Source organism: Gavia stellata, chromosome 17 (genome assembly GCF_030936135.1).
Source record: "Gavia stellata isolate bGavSte3 chromosome 17, bGavSte3.hap2, whole genome shotgun sequence".
NCBI lineage: Eukaryota > Metazoa > Chordata > Aves > Gaviiformes > Gaviidae > Gavia > Gavia stellata.
The window spans coordinates 3924914-3942852 of record NC_082610.1 but is presented as its reverse complement, the minus strand read 5'-3'; the positions used below and the strand labels follow the sequence as shown (position 1 = coordinate 3942852).

Here is a 17939-nt window from a genome sequence, read left to right as displayed (position 1 = left end):
TAAACCAGTGGATAATACGTGCTCTGTGTTGGTTCAGTTTTACACTCGCTGAAGTGGATGAGGGTATTACCATGAATTTCAATAACTGCAGTGAAAGTCTATGGCTTGGCCCATTCCTTTAAGTAGCAACCTCACATTTTTATTGTGGGATGGCTTTTCAATGACTTGAGTGAAATGGTCTGAACTGATGACTGCCCAAAACACTGTCCTAAGTGGAACTGAGAGTAACCCAGTGGAACGGCCAAGGACTAAGGCACGCACCGAAAGCTAGCCCATCTCTTAACCCTCAAGACAGTTGTAGCAAGTCAGCGGGTGCGAAGTTTGTACTGCCCTGGCCAGTAGTTTTAGGATTTCAGCCTCAGGGCTTATGTCTAAGAACTAAATTCATAACACAGGTAAACATGAATTGCAAATCAGGTCACCTTAAAGATTGGTTGGCAGCTTTTCCTGTTCAGCTGTTATATACTTTATTTTATACACATCATGATATATAGGTATATACTTGACTGTGGGACCAAAGTTAACAAATAGTTAATGGTAAGCCAAATTATATAAGGTGGGAAGCTGAATTCCCTCATAGCCAAGCTTCTTAACAGACGACCAACAGAAACAAATTTGTATGGGAAAAGTGCATGAACATGGGAGAAAATGTTTGATAACTGTTGGAATCTGTTATAGCATTTATTTGCCTACAAGCAGTTAAATAAAACAATGGGAACTTGAATTACAGGTAGTTCTGTTCAATATTGACCCATCAGCTGCTAAGAAATACATCAAATAATAGAAGAATGATTATGCCAGAAATGATTTCCATGCTTTGACTTTTCTGTTGAAGTAACAACATACAATGTACAATTGTTGAGTCCTTATATACACTAAATTTTGGTGTTCAGCCAGTATTAACAGAAGTACTGTTTCCCTGTAGCATGGGAAATCCAAATTAATCTGTGACTTTCAGGACCCTTTTCGAGTCTGGTGCTGGATCGTTTTCATTGGAAATTACGTATTTGCACTCTTGAAGGGGGAAGGTCAAACTGAGCTGTAGCTCAGTTTGAATTCTTGCCTTGGAGTTGGTTACTCACTTGATTTTTTTTTTTCTGTCTTTTTTTTTTTTTGGTCCAGAAATAGCAACCACATTAGAGATTAGTTGAATAGAGCAGAGGCTAAAGGAAAGTAAAGTGTTAGGATTCCTGGATCGTTCTTCTACCTGAGACTGGCAAGGTCACACAGTATACCTAATAAAAATGTCATTAGGCCAGCCTGTCCACGAGTATACTCAGCATAACTCAATCGTGTCCTTTGTGTTCCAGCACTGGAATGCTGGGTTACAACCCAGCAGAGGTTGTAAACAGATTTGAGCAAACACAGATAATGCTGCAACATTTCTGCCCAGCAGGAAAAAGGCAGCTGCCTAGTGAACACTGCAGTCTTTTGTTATTTATTTTGCAAATTTTTGGAAAATGTGAACCTGTCTTCATTGTTAAATACTGATATGTAGAAGGGTACTATGTAGCTCTTCGGTCAGTCGCACAGCCCTAGAAAAATAATTTATCTGCTCACTAGTTGTTTCTGCCAGACGCGTGGAAACATTTGCAGACAATTCATAGTACTGTATAATCTTAACTAGGACTTTGAAAATTAATGATACTACAGGATACTGAGCACTCCTGGAGCAGTTCCTCCAGCAGGTGATTAGTACCTCAAAAATGTTAATGAACTTGAAAAATTCTCATTTCAAGAACAATCAAAAATGTCTCAGTGAACCGACAGTGATCTGTTTCCTGGTTCATAGTTGCTGTTCCTTCAAATCCAGTCCCACACTCTTTTTTTAGCAAAGAACTGATGGGCAACATGGAGCATACTGTAGTACATCTTTTTTCTTGTCTCTTTCCAAGTCCTTTTAAATTCTCCACAATGCCAGTGGCCAGATTTTTATTTTGTTTTTTTATTGGCATTAATCAGCTTTGCCTTGCACAAAGTCAAGTACTTGACTTAGCTCTGATTCAGCACCCAAGACGGGTTCGTCGAATCCCCAAATGTATCTTCATGGATAACACGACACCTTCAGACGTGGGTAATACTCCAGAATTGGAAGTAGCGATATTAACGCCAGCAGCTGCAGCAAGAACATTAGAGAAGTAATGTGCTACAGCCCTCAAAGGTCCAGACCCAGCTGAGGGACCTTTGGGAATGGTGCGGCGAGCGGCAGTATCGAAGAGCCCCTCGCCGTTGTGCTCCTCCAATCTTACACGTTAACTCCTCCCCACCCTCCCTCGCCTCCCGTACTCTGGCCCCAAGTTAAGGAGCGATACCACACCTGGGAGGGCAGGACTCCTCAAAGTCCCTTATGCCACATACATTATATAGATGAAGCATTAACTGCTTTCAGCCTCATGCATGTCACTAATAAACGGATGTGTAAACAGGGAAAGGAGAGGGAAGAAAGAAGGAAACTACCCTTTTAAATAAAAGACGAAAATGTGGTAAATATGGTAAGTATTACGCCAAGGTCTTTGCAAAGGCTTTCCCTACAATTTCTCTAATCAATCTGAAATCTGAATTCAAAACTTTGTGTGGATGATGCGTGCGTATGCGTGTTCCCGTATGCCATCAATTCCAGCCATATTCTTCTTGTGATCGAGCCTTCTGCTACACACTTTCAAATCTGCAGGCTTGCCCTTAAATCAAACTGACTTTTCAGAAAATGTAATTTATTTTAATGACTAATTTCAAGTCATTGGCTTCTAATTCTTTATTCTCAAATACATATGACTTCCTCTTGCTCTCTGCAGTTTTCCATTTCATAAAATGAGTCATGTTTAATAACCTATATGATTAAAAATGAAACTACATGGAAAGGAATGAGATGGCAGAAAAATCATTATCTGACCAAATGACTCTTATTTTGAGGGAAATCTCCAGGAAGGATGATAAAGTGAGGCTGTCTAACCTCGAAATTGTAAATAACTATTATGTCTTTATTTTTCAAGGGATCACCAGTCTGCTTGCCAATGGAGTTTACAGTGCTGCATATCCTTTGCATGATGTAAGTGATCTTGGAATATATTTTACATGTCTACTGTCTGACACCAAGAAATCCTTAATGTGTTACGTAGCAATGGCATCATCCCAAACACGAGTGTTCAGATCCTGACTTCCTGCTCACTGCTATCACGATTGCAGTAACTTCTGCAGGTTGTTTCCGTCACTCTGCTCACTTTTAATGAATTCCCCACCTCCAGTCTTACCTTTGATGATCGTAAGTGATGTTTTATCGTAACATTAGAAGAGTTGTTTCGGTGGCTTAGCAAACAAAACGCTTCTGTTATTTTCTGACGTTCTGCTCCTGAGGTCCCTGGCATCAGTGCTAGGAAACATATTTATTCCTAGGGCACCCTGTGGCTGGTTCCCTCATCCACATCTCCTGGCATTCCCCTTGTGAATACGGAGATGTGAGTGGCCGTGTGGCCGTGGGATTGATTGCCACTGGAGGAAAAACCCTAAGTGAGAAATCAAAGTGATGTATTTCATGGGACTGGATGTGACTGCAGACCTTCTTACTGATGAAATCTGCTTTCGAGCAGTTCGGTAAAATGTCAGAGTGTGTTCAACTACAGTGTTCATCAAGAGGATTAGAGAGGGGGGGGGAATTTGGTGGCACTCGTACCTGAGCTGGGGATGCCCATCCTGCCAGCGCAGAGTGGGAGGTGCACAGCAGCTGGATGCTGATGACATTTTTACTTAGAGGCTCAAGGTATGACTAGAACCACACACTCTTAGCTAGACCCTTACAGACAGGCCTGGCAGACGTCAAGGGGACATGGCAGTCATGCTGCTCGTGATGAGCGTACAAGGACTGTTGAGCCTGGTGCCAGTTTTCTGGCATGGGATGTGAAGGTGAAGCATGTCTTCCTAGTTTTCTGCTCTGCTCAACTCACACTGGTTTTACACGGGGCCGCGAGTGTTTTATCTCGGTGTAACTGGGACCAGAACAGCCTCTTTATCTGCCTGATGCTGATCATAAATGTCAGGCACTCTTAAACTACAGCGATATCGTTTAGAAATCCAGAAAGGTTAAATAAACTTCTCTACATGTACTTGTCTCACATCTTTAGACAGCTACTGATAGTCTTGTATATAAGTTATGTATTGTCTTAGTTTACTCTTTTATCGTATTTAAAAATAGCTCCAAATTAAAACCTCAAATCTAATCAGCCCTGAGTGTTTGGAGAGTCTGGATAGGAATCAGCTCTCTCAGCTGGTCTCTTCTCTTTCAAGTGGACTGAGCTGAACCCCAAATACCGTGGCAATACCGCATCCTTTCCCTTGACATTTTTAGGCCACCTTTATCACTTATTCATTCCTTTTTGCCCAGTGACAGACATTATTACTCTTTCTTAATGTGCCTGACGACAGAAGACAAAGTGTGCTATGACAAATGAACTCCTAAAATACAGCATTATTTTACAGATTGCTTTTTCTGGTTTTGATGCATTAAGTGAGTGGGATACATGGGTATGCAAGATGCATAGCAGCTCTGGGCGCGACTCACTGAATGACGCAGATTTTCTTTTTTTAAAGGGTGACTATGAAGGTGAAAACGTTGAACCTAATGACAGAAAAGTAAGTTGATATAAAGGGGGTTTAACATATTCGCAAGGGTCCCAGCCTGAAGAGTCACCTGTTGGAATCGGGACGTTTGCCAAGATTTCACAGAAAATACCGCAAAAAGGCACTAAATGCCATGCAGTAGAAGTACAGAAGTACTTGCCAGTGTTTAAATGTGCCCAAATGTGGGATGCAGTATGGATATGTATAAATTCCCAAGCTCTATAATGATACATTTCTTGCCATGTTGAGAAGAGTATTGACAGCATTTACATATAACTTCTCCTAAAGTTCAGATGATGTAATTTCAGGCCAGCTCTGATGAGAATACGCTCAGTCGTATTCTGGTATCTGTATCTGACATAAACCCTGCTTCACTCCACGGCGAGCTCCAGTCTCAGCACTGCAACCTCTGCTAAAGTAATGTGCTGCTGATCTGGAGTGTGAGGATCAGAACTGGGGGGGGGGAGGAGGGAGGCAGTTGAAAACATAAGAATAAAAGTTATTGGGAAAGATAAAAATTGAGTATCAGAAATGAGACATTCTCAGCAAAGCTTTAATGTGCGCTGTTCAGCCAGAAACTGCCCCGTGGATGTATGCTGATGTGTTGCATCACTTTTCGCATAAGTCTGTGGTTTAAATTTTGTTTTTATTGTCTGTATACCGAAAGGCATTTGTTCATTGTAGTAAAATGAGTAGGAGTTATTCTAAGGAAATACTTTTCTTAAGAAAAAGCAGATTTTTCACCCTTTGCAGAAACGCTGATTTCTTAAATTTAGAGCGCAATTACTACATACTCCTGATCACACTTCTCTAAAGAGGATAGGCTTTTTTTCTGTGTATCAGACAAAAAATGAAGTAGAGAGGTTACGACCAGTTCTCTCAGGAGGAGCTACTAAATTTGGGTGCCATATATGTTGGGCTTTCAGACTTGAAACTTTGCCTTTCCAGTTTGTTTCACGGTCACATCTCCAAAGAAATGCTGTGTACATTCAGGTTGTAGGAAAAGCAGATGGAAAACCTTTCAGGTTGGTCATAGAAGAATAGGTAACCAAAATTAAAGGTCTGCTGGGCCTTAAGTTGCAAATGGCTCATCAAAAGGCAGCGACCGTTATTTTCCCCCTGCTATTGATTTGTGTTAAAAATACCACATACCTGTCATTTCATTATTAAGCAACACATTGCCTAACCAAAATAGGACGAAAGTCCACATTTCCTCAAAGCGTCTGGATTATCATCTTTATTACTAACTTTTCAAACCTCACAAATTCACTCATTTCACAAGTTCACTGTGTGTTTGGAAATGTTTACCTTGGCTTTTGACTTCCAGTTCCCTCAAATAATCTTTTGGTGTGTTTTGGCATGTCTCTTCTGGTTTCTTGAAGCTTTCTTTAATCTAATCCAGTGCTAGGCCAGGCTTGTGCCTTTTTTTAACAACAAAATTAAAGATTTGAGGCATAGAAATGAAGTAAATATTTAGGGCTAGCGCGCTGATCTCCTCTAATCATGTCTTTGAAGCTGTGCTTTGAATATCAGGCTGATAAATGTCAGGATAAATGAGATAATTCATTTCTACTTTAGGCACAAATTTGGTTTGAAGTGCTGTACAAAACTGAAATGTGGCACTGATGCAAAATCTCCTTAGCTTAGTATTTTCCTGATATGCCTGATGAGCTTAGATCACAGAAAAGGAATCTAATTTCCAGCACAAACTTAGCTTGTAAAAATGAAGTAAAAAAATAATAAAAGAAAGGGTCTTAACTAGTGCACATGGATGTTGAGGTGTCCCAAACCATTAATTGTTTCCCAAACATAGGCAGCTGGCCTTCAACTTTTGGAAACGTGGTTGAAAGAAACCTAAAGCAGAATAAAAATAAAATTTGGAAGAATGTTGCTGTTTATTAAAGGCCTGCCTTTAGGTTTCAGTTTCTGCCTTTACTGTTGTAAGGAAACTAATAAAGATTAATGACTTTGGGTTGTGGAGGGGAAAATCCACAGTCCACTTACATTTTTGATGTATTTCTGTAAAAGTAAAGAAGTTGTATTTTTTTTTTAATGACTCGAACCATCTGCATGAGAAGTACAGCAGTTCAGCTTGGAAAGTTTGAGTTAATGAATTGGCAGGAGAATTGCAAAACTGCTGTAGAAATGCTGTTCGCTCTATGACTTCTCTGTGATAAAATGCGAGAAGTAGGAAGGGGTACGGGCAGCAGCGGCACTGCCAGTCTGCCCTTCCTTCCTTTGCTGCGTCTCACTGGCGGGATGTAGGAGGCTGACATCTGTCAAGTTTCTCATGATAAAATAGCCTGCAGATTGAAGCAATAACATCCTGTTTGGTCTGTTCTTCTATGAACAAGATAAATAACGTTGCCCTCCCTGTAATGGTAACTGGTTTAGGTCTCGGTTCGCCGTTGCAGTTTCTTCCACAGCTGAGCTGGTTGTGCAGCCCTCACCTACCGATGAAGGTTTGTGTAACCGAGCTCTGAAATTTTCAGCCTTTTTTTTTTTCTTTTTTACCTAACGTTCAATGAAAAGAAATACCTCGGCAGCAATCAGTTCATGCTCTTCTTACATTTGAGAGAGGAAAAAGGAAAAAGATTATGTTGTTGCCAGATGCATTAATGAAAACAGAAGTGACCATCAAAGCATCTCCTTGAAATATCAGTAGTTGGTCCAGGAACATCCTGCTACTAAGTTCATGTCTCTGGGTTGAAGCAGTGAAAGAGGCAGTAAAGCGAGACCTGATTTCCCAAGCAGGTGTAAAGCTTCTCCTCCCCTTGTCCCCCAGAGGAGGTGATGGCTGGGTGGCCAGTGAGCACACTTCATCTTCTCCGGTATTTTTTGTACACACACTGATTTCTTCTTCACTCTGTTAGCTGAACTGGTTTAAGAAAAAAATCAGATCCGAGAAGCGCTATTTATATATTTTACAAAGTAAAGGATAAGTTGAAGGTCTCAGAGGAACCTATTTTTGTGAGGGATTCAATTTTATAAATCACTAATGGGGATCATTGTTCTCCTTGGCCGGTAGCCTAACTGAAAGGATGAGTGGTAATCATCGTGGTCTTTTAGTTTAAAGCTGAAAAACTCTTAAATGCAGCCTTTGAGGCACCTTTGCACAGCTCCTCCTTGACGGATCCTGAATATTAGTGTAACGAAAACACATCAGCTTATTCTAGTTTTTTTCTGTCTTGTAACTCAAAACATATTCATCTTTCACATCCATTCTGCTAGATACCTCCTACGAATCATAAAATCAGGACTACTCTCCCCATCCCTGCTATAGTTATCCATCAGTCCAGTTGCTGAAGAGCCTTTTAACGTACTAGAATTCATCACTGTATTAGAGCATGCCAAATCATCAAATTTGGTTTTAATACTTAATGCAGACTGCGTGTATTGGCAGATTATGGGTTGAAACCACAAAGCGGTGAGACTCGATCCACAGCGGTTTGCTGGGACCAAAGGAGAAAACGCTCGCATACGCGGTGCTTTAGCTTTCGCCTTGCCTTTCTGTTTTACAGCTCCTGTGTGAGGAGTGGGCGAGCTATGGAGTCTTTTACAAATATCAGCCAATTGACCTGGTGAGGTGAGAGTTCAGCCCTTAACGTCGTGTTTCCGCGCGGCAGCACTGAACTGTGCACAGGGATGCTCGTGCCGGTGTCCCGGCAGGGATGCTGCCCTCGGTGCCAGCCTGGGGGACTTGGGAGAATGGGAAGTTCGCTGGGGGAAAAGGAGTTTTCTGTGGGTTTAGAAGCACGCTGACATATCCCCCCCCTTGTGTGAAAGCTTGCAGGGGACATATTTTTAATGAATTTTGTTTGTTTGTGGTGAGAGCTGAGACTCTGGAGAAACTTAGGTGATTTTTTTAAGAGGATCAGCTCATGGAAGATCCAAAGATACCAATTTACACAGCAGGAACACGGGGGGGGAAATTACTAGCTGGACTGACTTGCTTTCATGGTGCCTGTATCTCTGGATTAACTCCAAGCATCATGAGAGAGTCCTCTGAGAAGAAGAAAATTCCCACAGGTCATCAGATCTTACTTTCTCCATGCTTAATCCAGCTGTGATTCATAATTTTAGCAATGTTATATTTTAAGAAATAGGAAACATTTCTCTCTCTCTCTCATTTCTTTTTTTTTAAATTTATTTCAGAAAATACTTCGGAGAGAAGATTGGACTATATTTTGCCTGGCTGGGAGTTTATACACAAATGCTTATTCCAGCTTCAATTGTAGGGATTATTGTTTTCCTATATGGCTGTGCAACTGTGGATGAGAATATACCAAGGTAAAATAAATAACTAAATAGATTCTATGATTTTTTTACCTGGGGGTGTTGGTCAACAGCCGGCTGAAGATGAGCCAGCAGTGTGCCCAGGTGGCCAAGAAGGCCAACGGCATCCTGGCCTGTATCAGAAATGGTGTGGCCAGCAGGAGTAGGGAAGGGATCGTGCCCCTGTACTCGGCGCTGGTGAGGCTGCACCTCGAATCCTGTGTTCAGTTTTGGGCCACTCACTCCAAGAAGGACATTGAGGTGCTGGAGCGTGTCCAGAGAAGGGCGACGGAGCTGGTGAGGGGTCTGGAGCACAAGTCTGATGAGGAGTGGCTGAGGGAACTGGGGTTGTTCAGTCTGGAGAAGAGGAGGCTGAGGGGAGACCTCATCGCTCTCTGCAACTGCCTGAAAGGGGGTTGTGGGGAGGTGGGTGTTGGTCTCTTCTCCCAAGTGACGAGTGACAGAACAAGAAGAAATGGCCTCAAGTTGCGCCAGGGGAAGTTTAGACTGGATATTAGGAAAAATTTCTTCACTGAGAGAGTGGTGAAGCACTGGAATAAACTGCCCAGGGAAGTGGTGGAGTCACCATCACTGGAGGTGTTCAAGGAACGTGTGGATGTGGCATTGTGGGACATGATTTAATGGGCATGGTGGTGGTGGTGGTTCGGTTTTTTTTTTGGTTGATGGTTGGACTTGATGATTTTACAGGTCTTTTCCAACCTTAGTGATTCTGTGATTCTGTGATTTGAGGCAACTAGAAACTCAAAGTAAAACGTGACCTTTCTCTGTAAGTGTTTTGTCACTAATACCTAGGGTGAGCACAGCTGAAACTGTGGCTCCCAGTTTCTAGGGCTTGCCCTGTGCCACCCGCAGCCCGACACCCCATCCATGTTTGCTGGCCGTGGCTTCCCCAGGTCTGTTTGCCAACTGGCACTTGCCGGAGTACAGCATACTCCCACCACTCTCCCTCCTCTCGCCCCACATGTGCTGTCTTTGGAAGCTGTGCTTAAAATGAAGCCATCTCCACCGATGGGGGAGCTTGCAGTCCCACCGATTTCTGCTTCCAGTAAGCGATGGAGCGCTACCAAGGGCTGAGAGTGGGCAGCAGAACTGCAGCACGTCTCTAAATCGTTAGCATTTATTGTTAATATTACTTGTGGAGTTTGCATTGATGTACTAAAAATAATTCTTGGCCGGTTGCTCAGGTGGTTTTTTTTTTTTTTCCTAACTCAGATCATTATGTTAAAACAAACCAACAAAATACTGCTAATGATAGGTTTTAGTGCTTCCCGTCATAAGATGCTGAGGAGGGCATTGTGTGACATAAAGATAAATCAAGAATATACATGCCTCAAATAAGCAATTATGGTCAGATTAACAAAATCTTGATGTCCCACTATTTTTAATTTTTTAGTAAGTTTTGTATTATAATATTTTTAAAGCCCTATGATTTGGCATTATTTGCCCTGCATGCATCATCAGCTGTAGATGAAAATTGCATCGTTTGTACAACAACCATGAGCCCTGAGTAACAAAGCAGATAATGGATATCGAAAAATAGATATTTTTTTTTTTTGTTCATTAAGATTGCTTTGTACTGCTTCCAACAGTTGAAGAAAGTCAAAGGGAGTGTCACTGTTGCTATTTCACAGATGGAGTGCAGAGAAGTTAAATTGGTTGAACTCCAGTCTCTTAATACTCAGCACTTCCCTTGTACCTTATCTATTGCTGTAGTTAGAATTTCAAAACAAGAATGATTTTTAATTTTTTTTTTTTTTTTACTGTAAGATCCTATTGGAAAAAGCCTAGAGCCTTACGCCTTTCATAATGCTGTCTCTTATTCCCTGGAATAGAAGTAGGCCTGGGGATGGAGCAGCCTCGCATGAGGATTTCAGCCCCTACACGGGTCTAGGCTGTGGACAGAGCTGCTCGCTGGGGCACGAGCTGGGAAGCACTGTGCGGGTAGTATCTGATGGTCCTGCAGACCAGAAACAGATGCTGTGCAGAGGAGAAAAGATTGTGGGGGCATGGAAGATGGAGCCGTACTGACCATGCTTTTTCCATATCTTGTTGCTTCGTTGCAGTATGGAAATGTGTGACCAGAGAAACAATATCACCATGTGTCCCTTATGTGACAGAACGTGCAGTTACTGGAAGATGAGCTCTGCTTGTGCGACTGCTCGCGCAAGTCATCTGTTTGATAACCCTGCAACTGTCTTCTTCTCAGTTTTCATGGCTCTCTGGGGTAAGAAGATATATGCCTTCATGTTAAGTTTTTAATTATTTAAAATACAACAGGAAGAAACAGAAGAGATAAAGCAGCGTATTTATACTCAGGCAGTTAATTATGTAAAGAACTTTTTTTTTTTCTTTCCCATGAAACTGTCACCCCCAAATTTATATTCTGGACTGAAGGCTAAAATTCAAAAAGTTGCTCAAGATGAATATCAAATGAAATTGTTAAGCATCTGTCATAAAACTGCTGTGTGGTATGTCAAAATTTCATTAACGGGATTGCACAGCTTGCCAAAAGAAAAAAAAAAATCTATTTGCAGAGCCAGCTTCCACTTTAGAACATTACAGAAGAAATGTATTAGTGTACTCTGGGGTTGAGGGGAGGGCTCCGCAGGGAAGTCTAATGGCCTTTAGCAGCTCAGGACAAACCAACATTGATTCTTGAGTGTGCTCCGAGATGCAATTAAGTTTATCAGCAGGCAGACATCATGCATGTAGACCATGAAGCGGGACCGGTGGCGTTATAGGTATTTTTTTGATGCTGACTGCCCCTGTACTTCGAGCACATCACTTAACCTTTCTTGGCATGTCTGTAGAACTTGGTTAAAAACATTAACCCTCTCATGAAATCTTTGTGAGAGTGTCTTCAGGAATGGTTGTTGAGGGCTTTTCTCCTCCCTGCTGGAGGAGGGATGGGGACGTCCTTGCTCGGGCACCCCAGCACCAGCCATGGGCGCTGGAAGCCAAGAGGGGCTGTTAAGATAAATGGGAACTGCTGATGGGCTCCAAATCCCATGTTTGTAACTGGGAGCCCTATACAGAAAGGCTACAGAGAACAGGGAAATGCGCGTTATTCCCCCCAGCTTTTGAAGTTTGATAGCCACGTATTCCCAGCGTCAGTGAGAGCAGCACAAGATGATGTTTGCCCCTCCTGTACGCCTTGTTGCGAGTTGGCAAATAACCTGTTTTGGTTTATATTTAATCCTAAAACCAGAGCCCAAGTTTTTATTTGTTCTAGTATGTAGGGAACCATTTTTACATTACCATTCATCTGAAGTGATTTTAGTACAATTCAATGTAATTCAATTTACAGCAGTGTCTTTTTGACCAAGGTCTCCATTTGAGAAAACGATGTTTTAGATGGAATGCTACGAGCTCATTATCAAGTACCATAAGGAAAGGGACAAGGACGGTCCTGCAGAGGGATATTGGGAACAGTGGGGAGTCGGGAGCGCTGCAGGTTCGGAGGGAAGGCTGGGGAGTGGTGTGGGGAGGTTGAACTCGACCAGCTTCACAGCAGAGAGGAGGGATCACTGTCTTACAGAGCATCATCTGGCCATGTAGCATATAGGGAGCAATGTGATATACCCCAAAGCAGGATGCAGTGTCAGAGACTTTAAATAGTCTGATTCTGTCCTGTGGAGAGTCACACACCAGTTTCGGTCTCCCTCATTTACCATTATTGTGAACCCCACGTGGATCTCGGCACATAATACTCCGTTGTCCAAAAACTAACGCTGTTTGCTTCTCTTTGCTTAGCAAACAGCGATGGGTCCCTCCTCCATTTTTTTTACATTCTTGGGCAAAGTGAGGCTGATGATGGGCAGACGCCAGTTTCTGTGCTCTGTACAAAATCAGGCTTAATATCTGAGATGATAGTTTTGGAGTGGGATGTGAAATTCCTCAAGTTCTTTGGAGTCAACATAAAATTTTATTGTGGTACAACAGCATATAAAATAAAAGTTGTTTCAAAAGGGTCTTTTTGAATGGGGGAAAATCAGAACTTTTTCCACATAATTTTGAATTTGCGTTATTGAAAATTTCATTTCTAAAGGATTTGTCAAAACAATTTTTTAAAAAGTGAAATGAGCACTTTATTTTTTAAAGGAAATAGTATCCACAAAAATGGGCCGTCTCCAAATGTAGGGACACATACAGTCTCCAGTGCCATTTGTGAGCACCTCTGCACATAATGAGAAGTTTTATTAGGTGTACGTACAGTTGAAGAGTTGAGGCAGACCCAAGTAACCTGCTCAGGTGACCCAGGGCATCCTTAGCATAGCAAGAAAATTAGCCCAAGTTCAGGGGTATTGCCGTGAGCAACCATTTGGCCCGGTGGTGGTATTGTGTGGTGGTGGTACTGTAACACCCTGGAGAACTCCACTCACACGAATGTGAAAAACAGCTACAGCACTGAACTGAGCCCCGGTCAGAAGTTCAGCATCAAACATGGACCGTGGCCCAGTGCTGTTTGGTATTAAATGGCTTTAAAAATGTCAGAGAATCCAGATAAGATCATCTGGACAGCAACCTTTGGGAATTTTTGAGCTCCACTTATGCTTATGGGCCCAGATGAAATATGGAAATGCAGGTATGCTTGGCAAAGCGGTGGTACATCGCTGCCTGGCACGGTCACCAAGGGCTTTTGAAATGAGCTGGCTGTGTTTCAGACGCAGTCTTTTCATTTTCTTTTCATTTTGCTTTGTTGTAAGTCAGTGCCATGGAAGGATTTCTAGTAGCACTAAGAAATGACGTCTCATTCATTTTCCGTATTTCTCGCTGTACGTGGAAGCTGCAAGAACTGCTGGTGGTGGGGAGAGGGGAGGCAATTCCAGGACCATGACACAGACCCTTTTAAGATACAGCTGTGGCCATCCCAATTTACAGGAAGCCTGTGGCTTGTAAAGGGGCTCAGTTGTAAGTTTTGCATGTGAGAGTTTCGCTTGGAAGGCAAATGAATGTCATGCCCGTAGCCTGGTTCCAGTCATGAGGGTGTCCTTTCCTCTCTATTCAACTTTCTTACCCTCTCCCTGCCTCCGGTTTTTCTGGATGCGAATGTTTCTAAGCACATCTGTTAATACTCACTGCGGGAAGCTCCCCTGGGAACACCATTTCTTGGTAGACTTGCCTCTTTCATAATCACTTACTTATTATACAGCACTGGTGTATTCTCAGCATCTAAATATGTCCTCTGAGAACTTGTTCAGTCTCAGAGGCAAACAGACCTGATATAGACCGGGATCATTCATTGGGACTCAAGAATTGCTTTAACGAGGTTTCTTTTCTGCAAGTCTTCTCCATCAAAAAGAAAATAGCAGTGTTTCTAATGATAAAAGCCCTTAAAGGCTTCCTCTTTAACAGCCTGCCCACCTGCGGCTTTCACACTGGCATGAGTATTTGGGCTTGGGTGTGATGATCAGAGCTCGCCGTACTATTATGACCACTAGATGGATGTAATTATAACAATATAAAAATGCTTTATCTTGATATCTTTGAGGGAATAACTATAACATCAGTACAAGGCTAGTTAAATCATTCATATTTTGTACGGATAAAACACAGGTTTGTTTGGACCTAGGAATGGAATTATATGCAGATGAAGACCAACAATATCATCAGTCACACATACAAATATTTAAATAAGTTTGAGTGTCTGACTTTCTTACACCCCTTAAAAAATTGTAGGTATCTTTCTATGTGAAGCTGTGGATGTAACAAACGCCCTTTCTTTTAGCTTGCCTAGATAAACAGGTTAGCTCCTAGCACATCAGTATTTCCCAGCTAGACGTTACTGTTGAATAAAAGAGTAACAAAAATGAAGTTAACCCAGCCTGGTATACGATACGATACTGCACGTGCTGAGACCTTTTGGAGACAAGAGCCTGCAGACATACAGCCGGTGATGCGGAGCGTGGCCAGCGTGCCTCTGAAGACAAATCCCAGAGGCTGATGCGACTTTTTTGGTAAAATGTCAAAATAATTGTTAAACTGTTGTTTCAGCTGCCACCTTTATGGAACACTGGAAGAGAAAACAGATGCGTCTCAACTACAGGTGGGACCTGACTGGGTTTGAAGAGGAGGAGGTTTGTCCCTTCAGTTCTGACTCTTTGACTTCCACCGTGGCGTTAGCGATAGCCCATAGATGTTGCCTCATGGGGAACTGCTCTTGGGGCGGTTCCGTCAATTAGAAGAAAGGAAATTCCTATGCATGAACTATTTGAGGTTTTTATAGCAAGGGTATGACTAGTACGTCTTGTTGCCATAGAAATGTAATTGTATAGCCTCAAAATCTGATTTTTTTTTAAATTGTATAGTCGGGTCACACCTAGCAGTGTAGGCATGGAATATACAGCTCAGAACTTACTCCTGGGCTGATGTCAGGCTGCTAACAACTAAGAACCTCATTCATCTCACGCTGCTGTAAATCAGAAATGAATGTATTGAAGTTGATAAAGTTACAGCACTGTAAAAATCACTGAAAAATTCCTATTAACTTTAACGATGTAGGATCAAGCCCTGACTTGGAAAATACCTAAGAAAATATTGCCAGACATGTGGGCTTGGGGCATTGGGAGGGAGACAGCGTGGAGGTGGGTTTTGGTTTTTTTTTCATTTGCTAAAAAAAATAAATATCCCTAGCCAGGTTTACTCTAAATGTGCTAAATAGCATAAAAGGGAAAAGGGTCAAATCTGTATGAAAAAAGGTCTTAAATGTCAACGAAGTTTTAGAAGGAAAGGACAGAAAATCCTCAGCCAGTTGAGAAGCTGTATCCCATCTTTTTGGTTTTAATTTTGTCGCTTTACAAAAAAGAAAAACACCTTCCTAGAACATAACGCAGTCCCAGCCCTGGCAACCTTGCCCCGGACTGGACTGCAGTTTGGAGGTGGCAGAGGTGTGTGGGTCCCTTCCATTTTCCCATTGTGTGTGATGAGCCACGCTGCGAAAACCCCGCTGCGGGATCTGAGCTAGGACCAATGGGTTGCCCAGGCATTCGCCGCTTTGTTTGCTGGCCAGCAGCTGGGGTTTTTTTGCTGTTGTTATTATTAAAAAAAGTATGACTGCCCTTGCCATATCACTAGATGTTCTAAATAGATACACGATACACAACAAATTTTGCTCACATGAAACAAAAACCTCACCAGCCCTGGGTTTAACACTACGCAGCTTAAAGAGCCTCCACAGTTATTGTTTCCTTCACCCCCAAAATCTTTCTGCTTGAATTATCTCCTCTTAATATGTTTGTCCCCTCCATAATATATTTAGGCGCACTATGCCAGCAGCCCCTATGCTGTGCGCTTTGCTAGATCATACCTATTTACTGGGAGAAAATACAGGGTTTTATTTCCTGGATACTATACTGCTCTTTTATTTTTGGTAACTTGTTGTTAGCATACATGAAAGTAGAAGGGATTAACTGTATCTTTCTGATGTCTATCCCCTTCATGTCCAAGATCAGAGCTCTACACAGCTAAAACAGCAGCTGTTAATGAAGTATATTTTATTCTTTGTTTTGTATAGTCAACACTAGATAACACAGTCATGGGTTTAGCAAAGAATTTAAGCCCCTCCTATTTCTGATCTGGGTGAAACTTAAGCTATTATCATGTTGAAGAGTCAGGGTTTCAAGTGATACACAAAAACCCAAAGTGTCTCATCTTCTGGTGTTTTTATGGACACCTAGTTCATACAATACTTACAGTAATGTTAATAAATGTTGTAGAACATGAGTAGACTGATTGTCTCTGGTAGTGTCTAGCCATCCACTGTACCTGTGCTTGTTTCATGTAATTTTTAAAATATAAATCCAATATGATCTGCAACAGTTCAGTAATCAAATTTTTGGTTTTTGTTTTTGTTTTTTTTTTCTTGTTTTTTGTGTTTTTTTTCTGGTTTCCTGAAGGAGGCAGTCAAGGTTTGGAAAAAATTTTTTTTTAATTGCTCCTACCTTTTTTATTACATGTCTACTGATGAATGCCATCTTTTGATCTCCACCTTTTCTTTTTCGAGCATCAGATTTTCTTTAGATCTCCCACTGATTGCTTTGCCTTTACACCCTCCCCCTCTCCACTTGTTCAGACTTTTTTCAACTCCGTTCTGTTTCCCATCCGATGCATAACTGTGAATTCTGAATCTTTTGTGAATGCGTAATTATCGTGAATTCTGAATCCGTCAATCTTTCTGAATCTTTTGGCTGTCTCTTACCTCTGAGTGTTTCCTACACCCTCTCCTTCAATGTACACGGGTAATCGGCGGATGCCGTCCAAGACAGGATTAGGGGAAGACCCCAGCTGACAATTTTCTGGGATCCCAAAGCCAAGTATTTTGCATACTGAGAGCAGATGGCTGTTCCCCTCATGAGCTGAGGATTGCTGAAATGGCAGTTAATGACATGCAAAATCTAACTTTTATCAAAAAGATAGGTAATTAAAATCCAAGCATAATGTCACTTGGTATGAACCACACTGTCTGCAGGTTGTGCTGTATACTCTCATGTATTAAATTCAAGCTACGCAGCATTGCATGTGGCTGTCTGCTAGTGAGTGCAGATCATTCTGCAGTTTCTGCTGTAGAACTGCAAATGATACGGGATTTAACATCTTTTTAATTACAGTCAACTATCCAATCACATAAATGACAGACCAAGTGAATTAGACTTTAGTCAGAAAACTCAGAAATGATCAGGAAATCCACCTGCAAACAGTTCATATATAGCTGATACAGAAAATAAATAATTTTGCTTTTCATTAAATTTGACTTGTTTCACAGGATCATCCAAGAGCAGAATATGAAGCTAAAGTTTTAGAAAAATCACTGAGGAAAGAACACAAACATAAAGAGGTATGGTTAAAATATCCATTTGTTTCATTTGTCGTTACAGCAGGCACTGACCCAAGACTAAGAAATAGGTAAAAAATAGAGTCACTGCACATTGTGTTTAAATTCCAGATGTCTGCGGTCCTAGCATACATGGGATACTTGGGGTATGCCAGTGCACAAGACCTGATTAAGTCTAGAAATGTCTTTAATAATTAGATAC

General features: G+C 41.7%; 1 protein-coding gene across 7 annotated transcripts in view; it reads left to right on the top strand.

Annotated features, from left to right (window-relative positions):
• Positions 1 to 17939, top strand: part of ANO1 (anoctamin 1) — a 46997-nt gene that overhangs the window by 12713 nt on the left and 16345 nt on the right. For 4 of the 7 annotated variants that reach the window (XM_059825741.1, XM_059825740.1, XM_059825738.1 and 1 more), the window contains 8 exons: positions 2991 to 3046; positions 4582 to 4623; positions 8133 to 8197; positions 8767 to 8901; positions 10971 to 11131; positions 14902 to 14984; positions 16803 to 16814; positions 17669 to 17740. In XM_059825741.1, coding sequence (XP_059681724.1) covers positions 2991 to 3046; positions 4582 to 4623; positions 8133 to 8197; positions 8767 to 8901; positions 10971 to 11131; positions 14902 to 14984; positions 16803 to 16814; positions 17669 to 17740 — 626 coding nt within the window. Of the gene's footprint in view, positions 1 to 2426; positions 2493 to 2990; positions 3047 to 4581; positions 4624 to 8132; positions 8198 to 8766; positions 8902 to 10970; positions 11132 to 14901; positions 14985 to 16802; positions 16815 to 17668; positions 17741 to 17939 lie in introns of all 7 variants that reach the window. The other 3 variants (XM_059825739.1, XM_059825736.1, XM_059825735.1) reach the window with 2 other exon arrangements.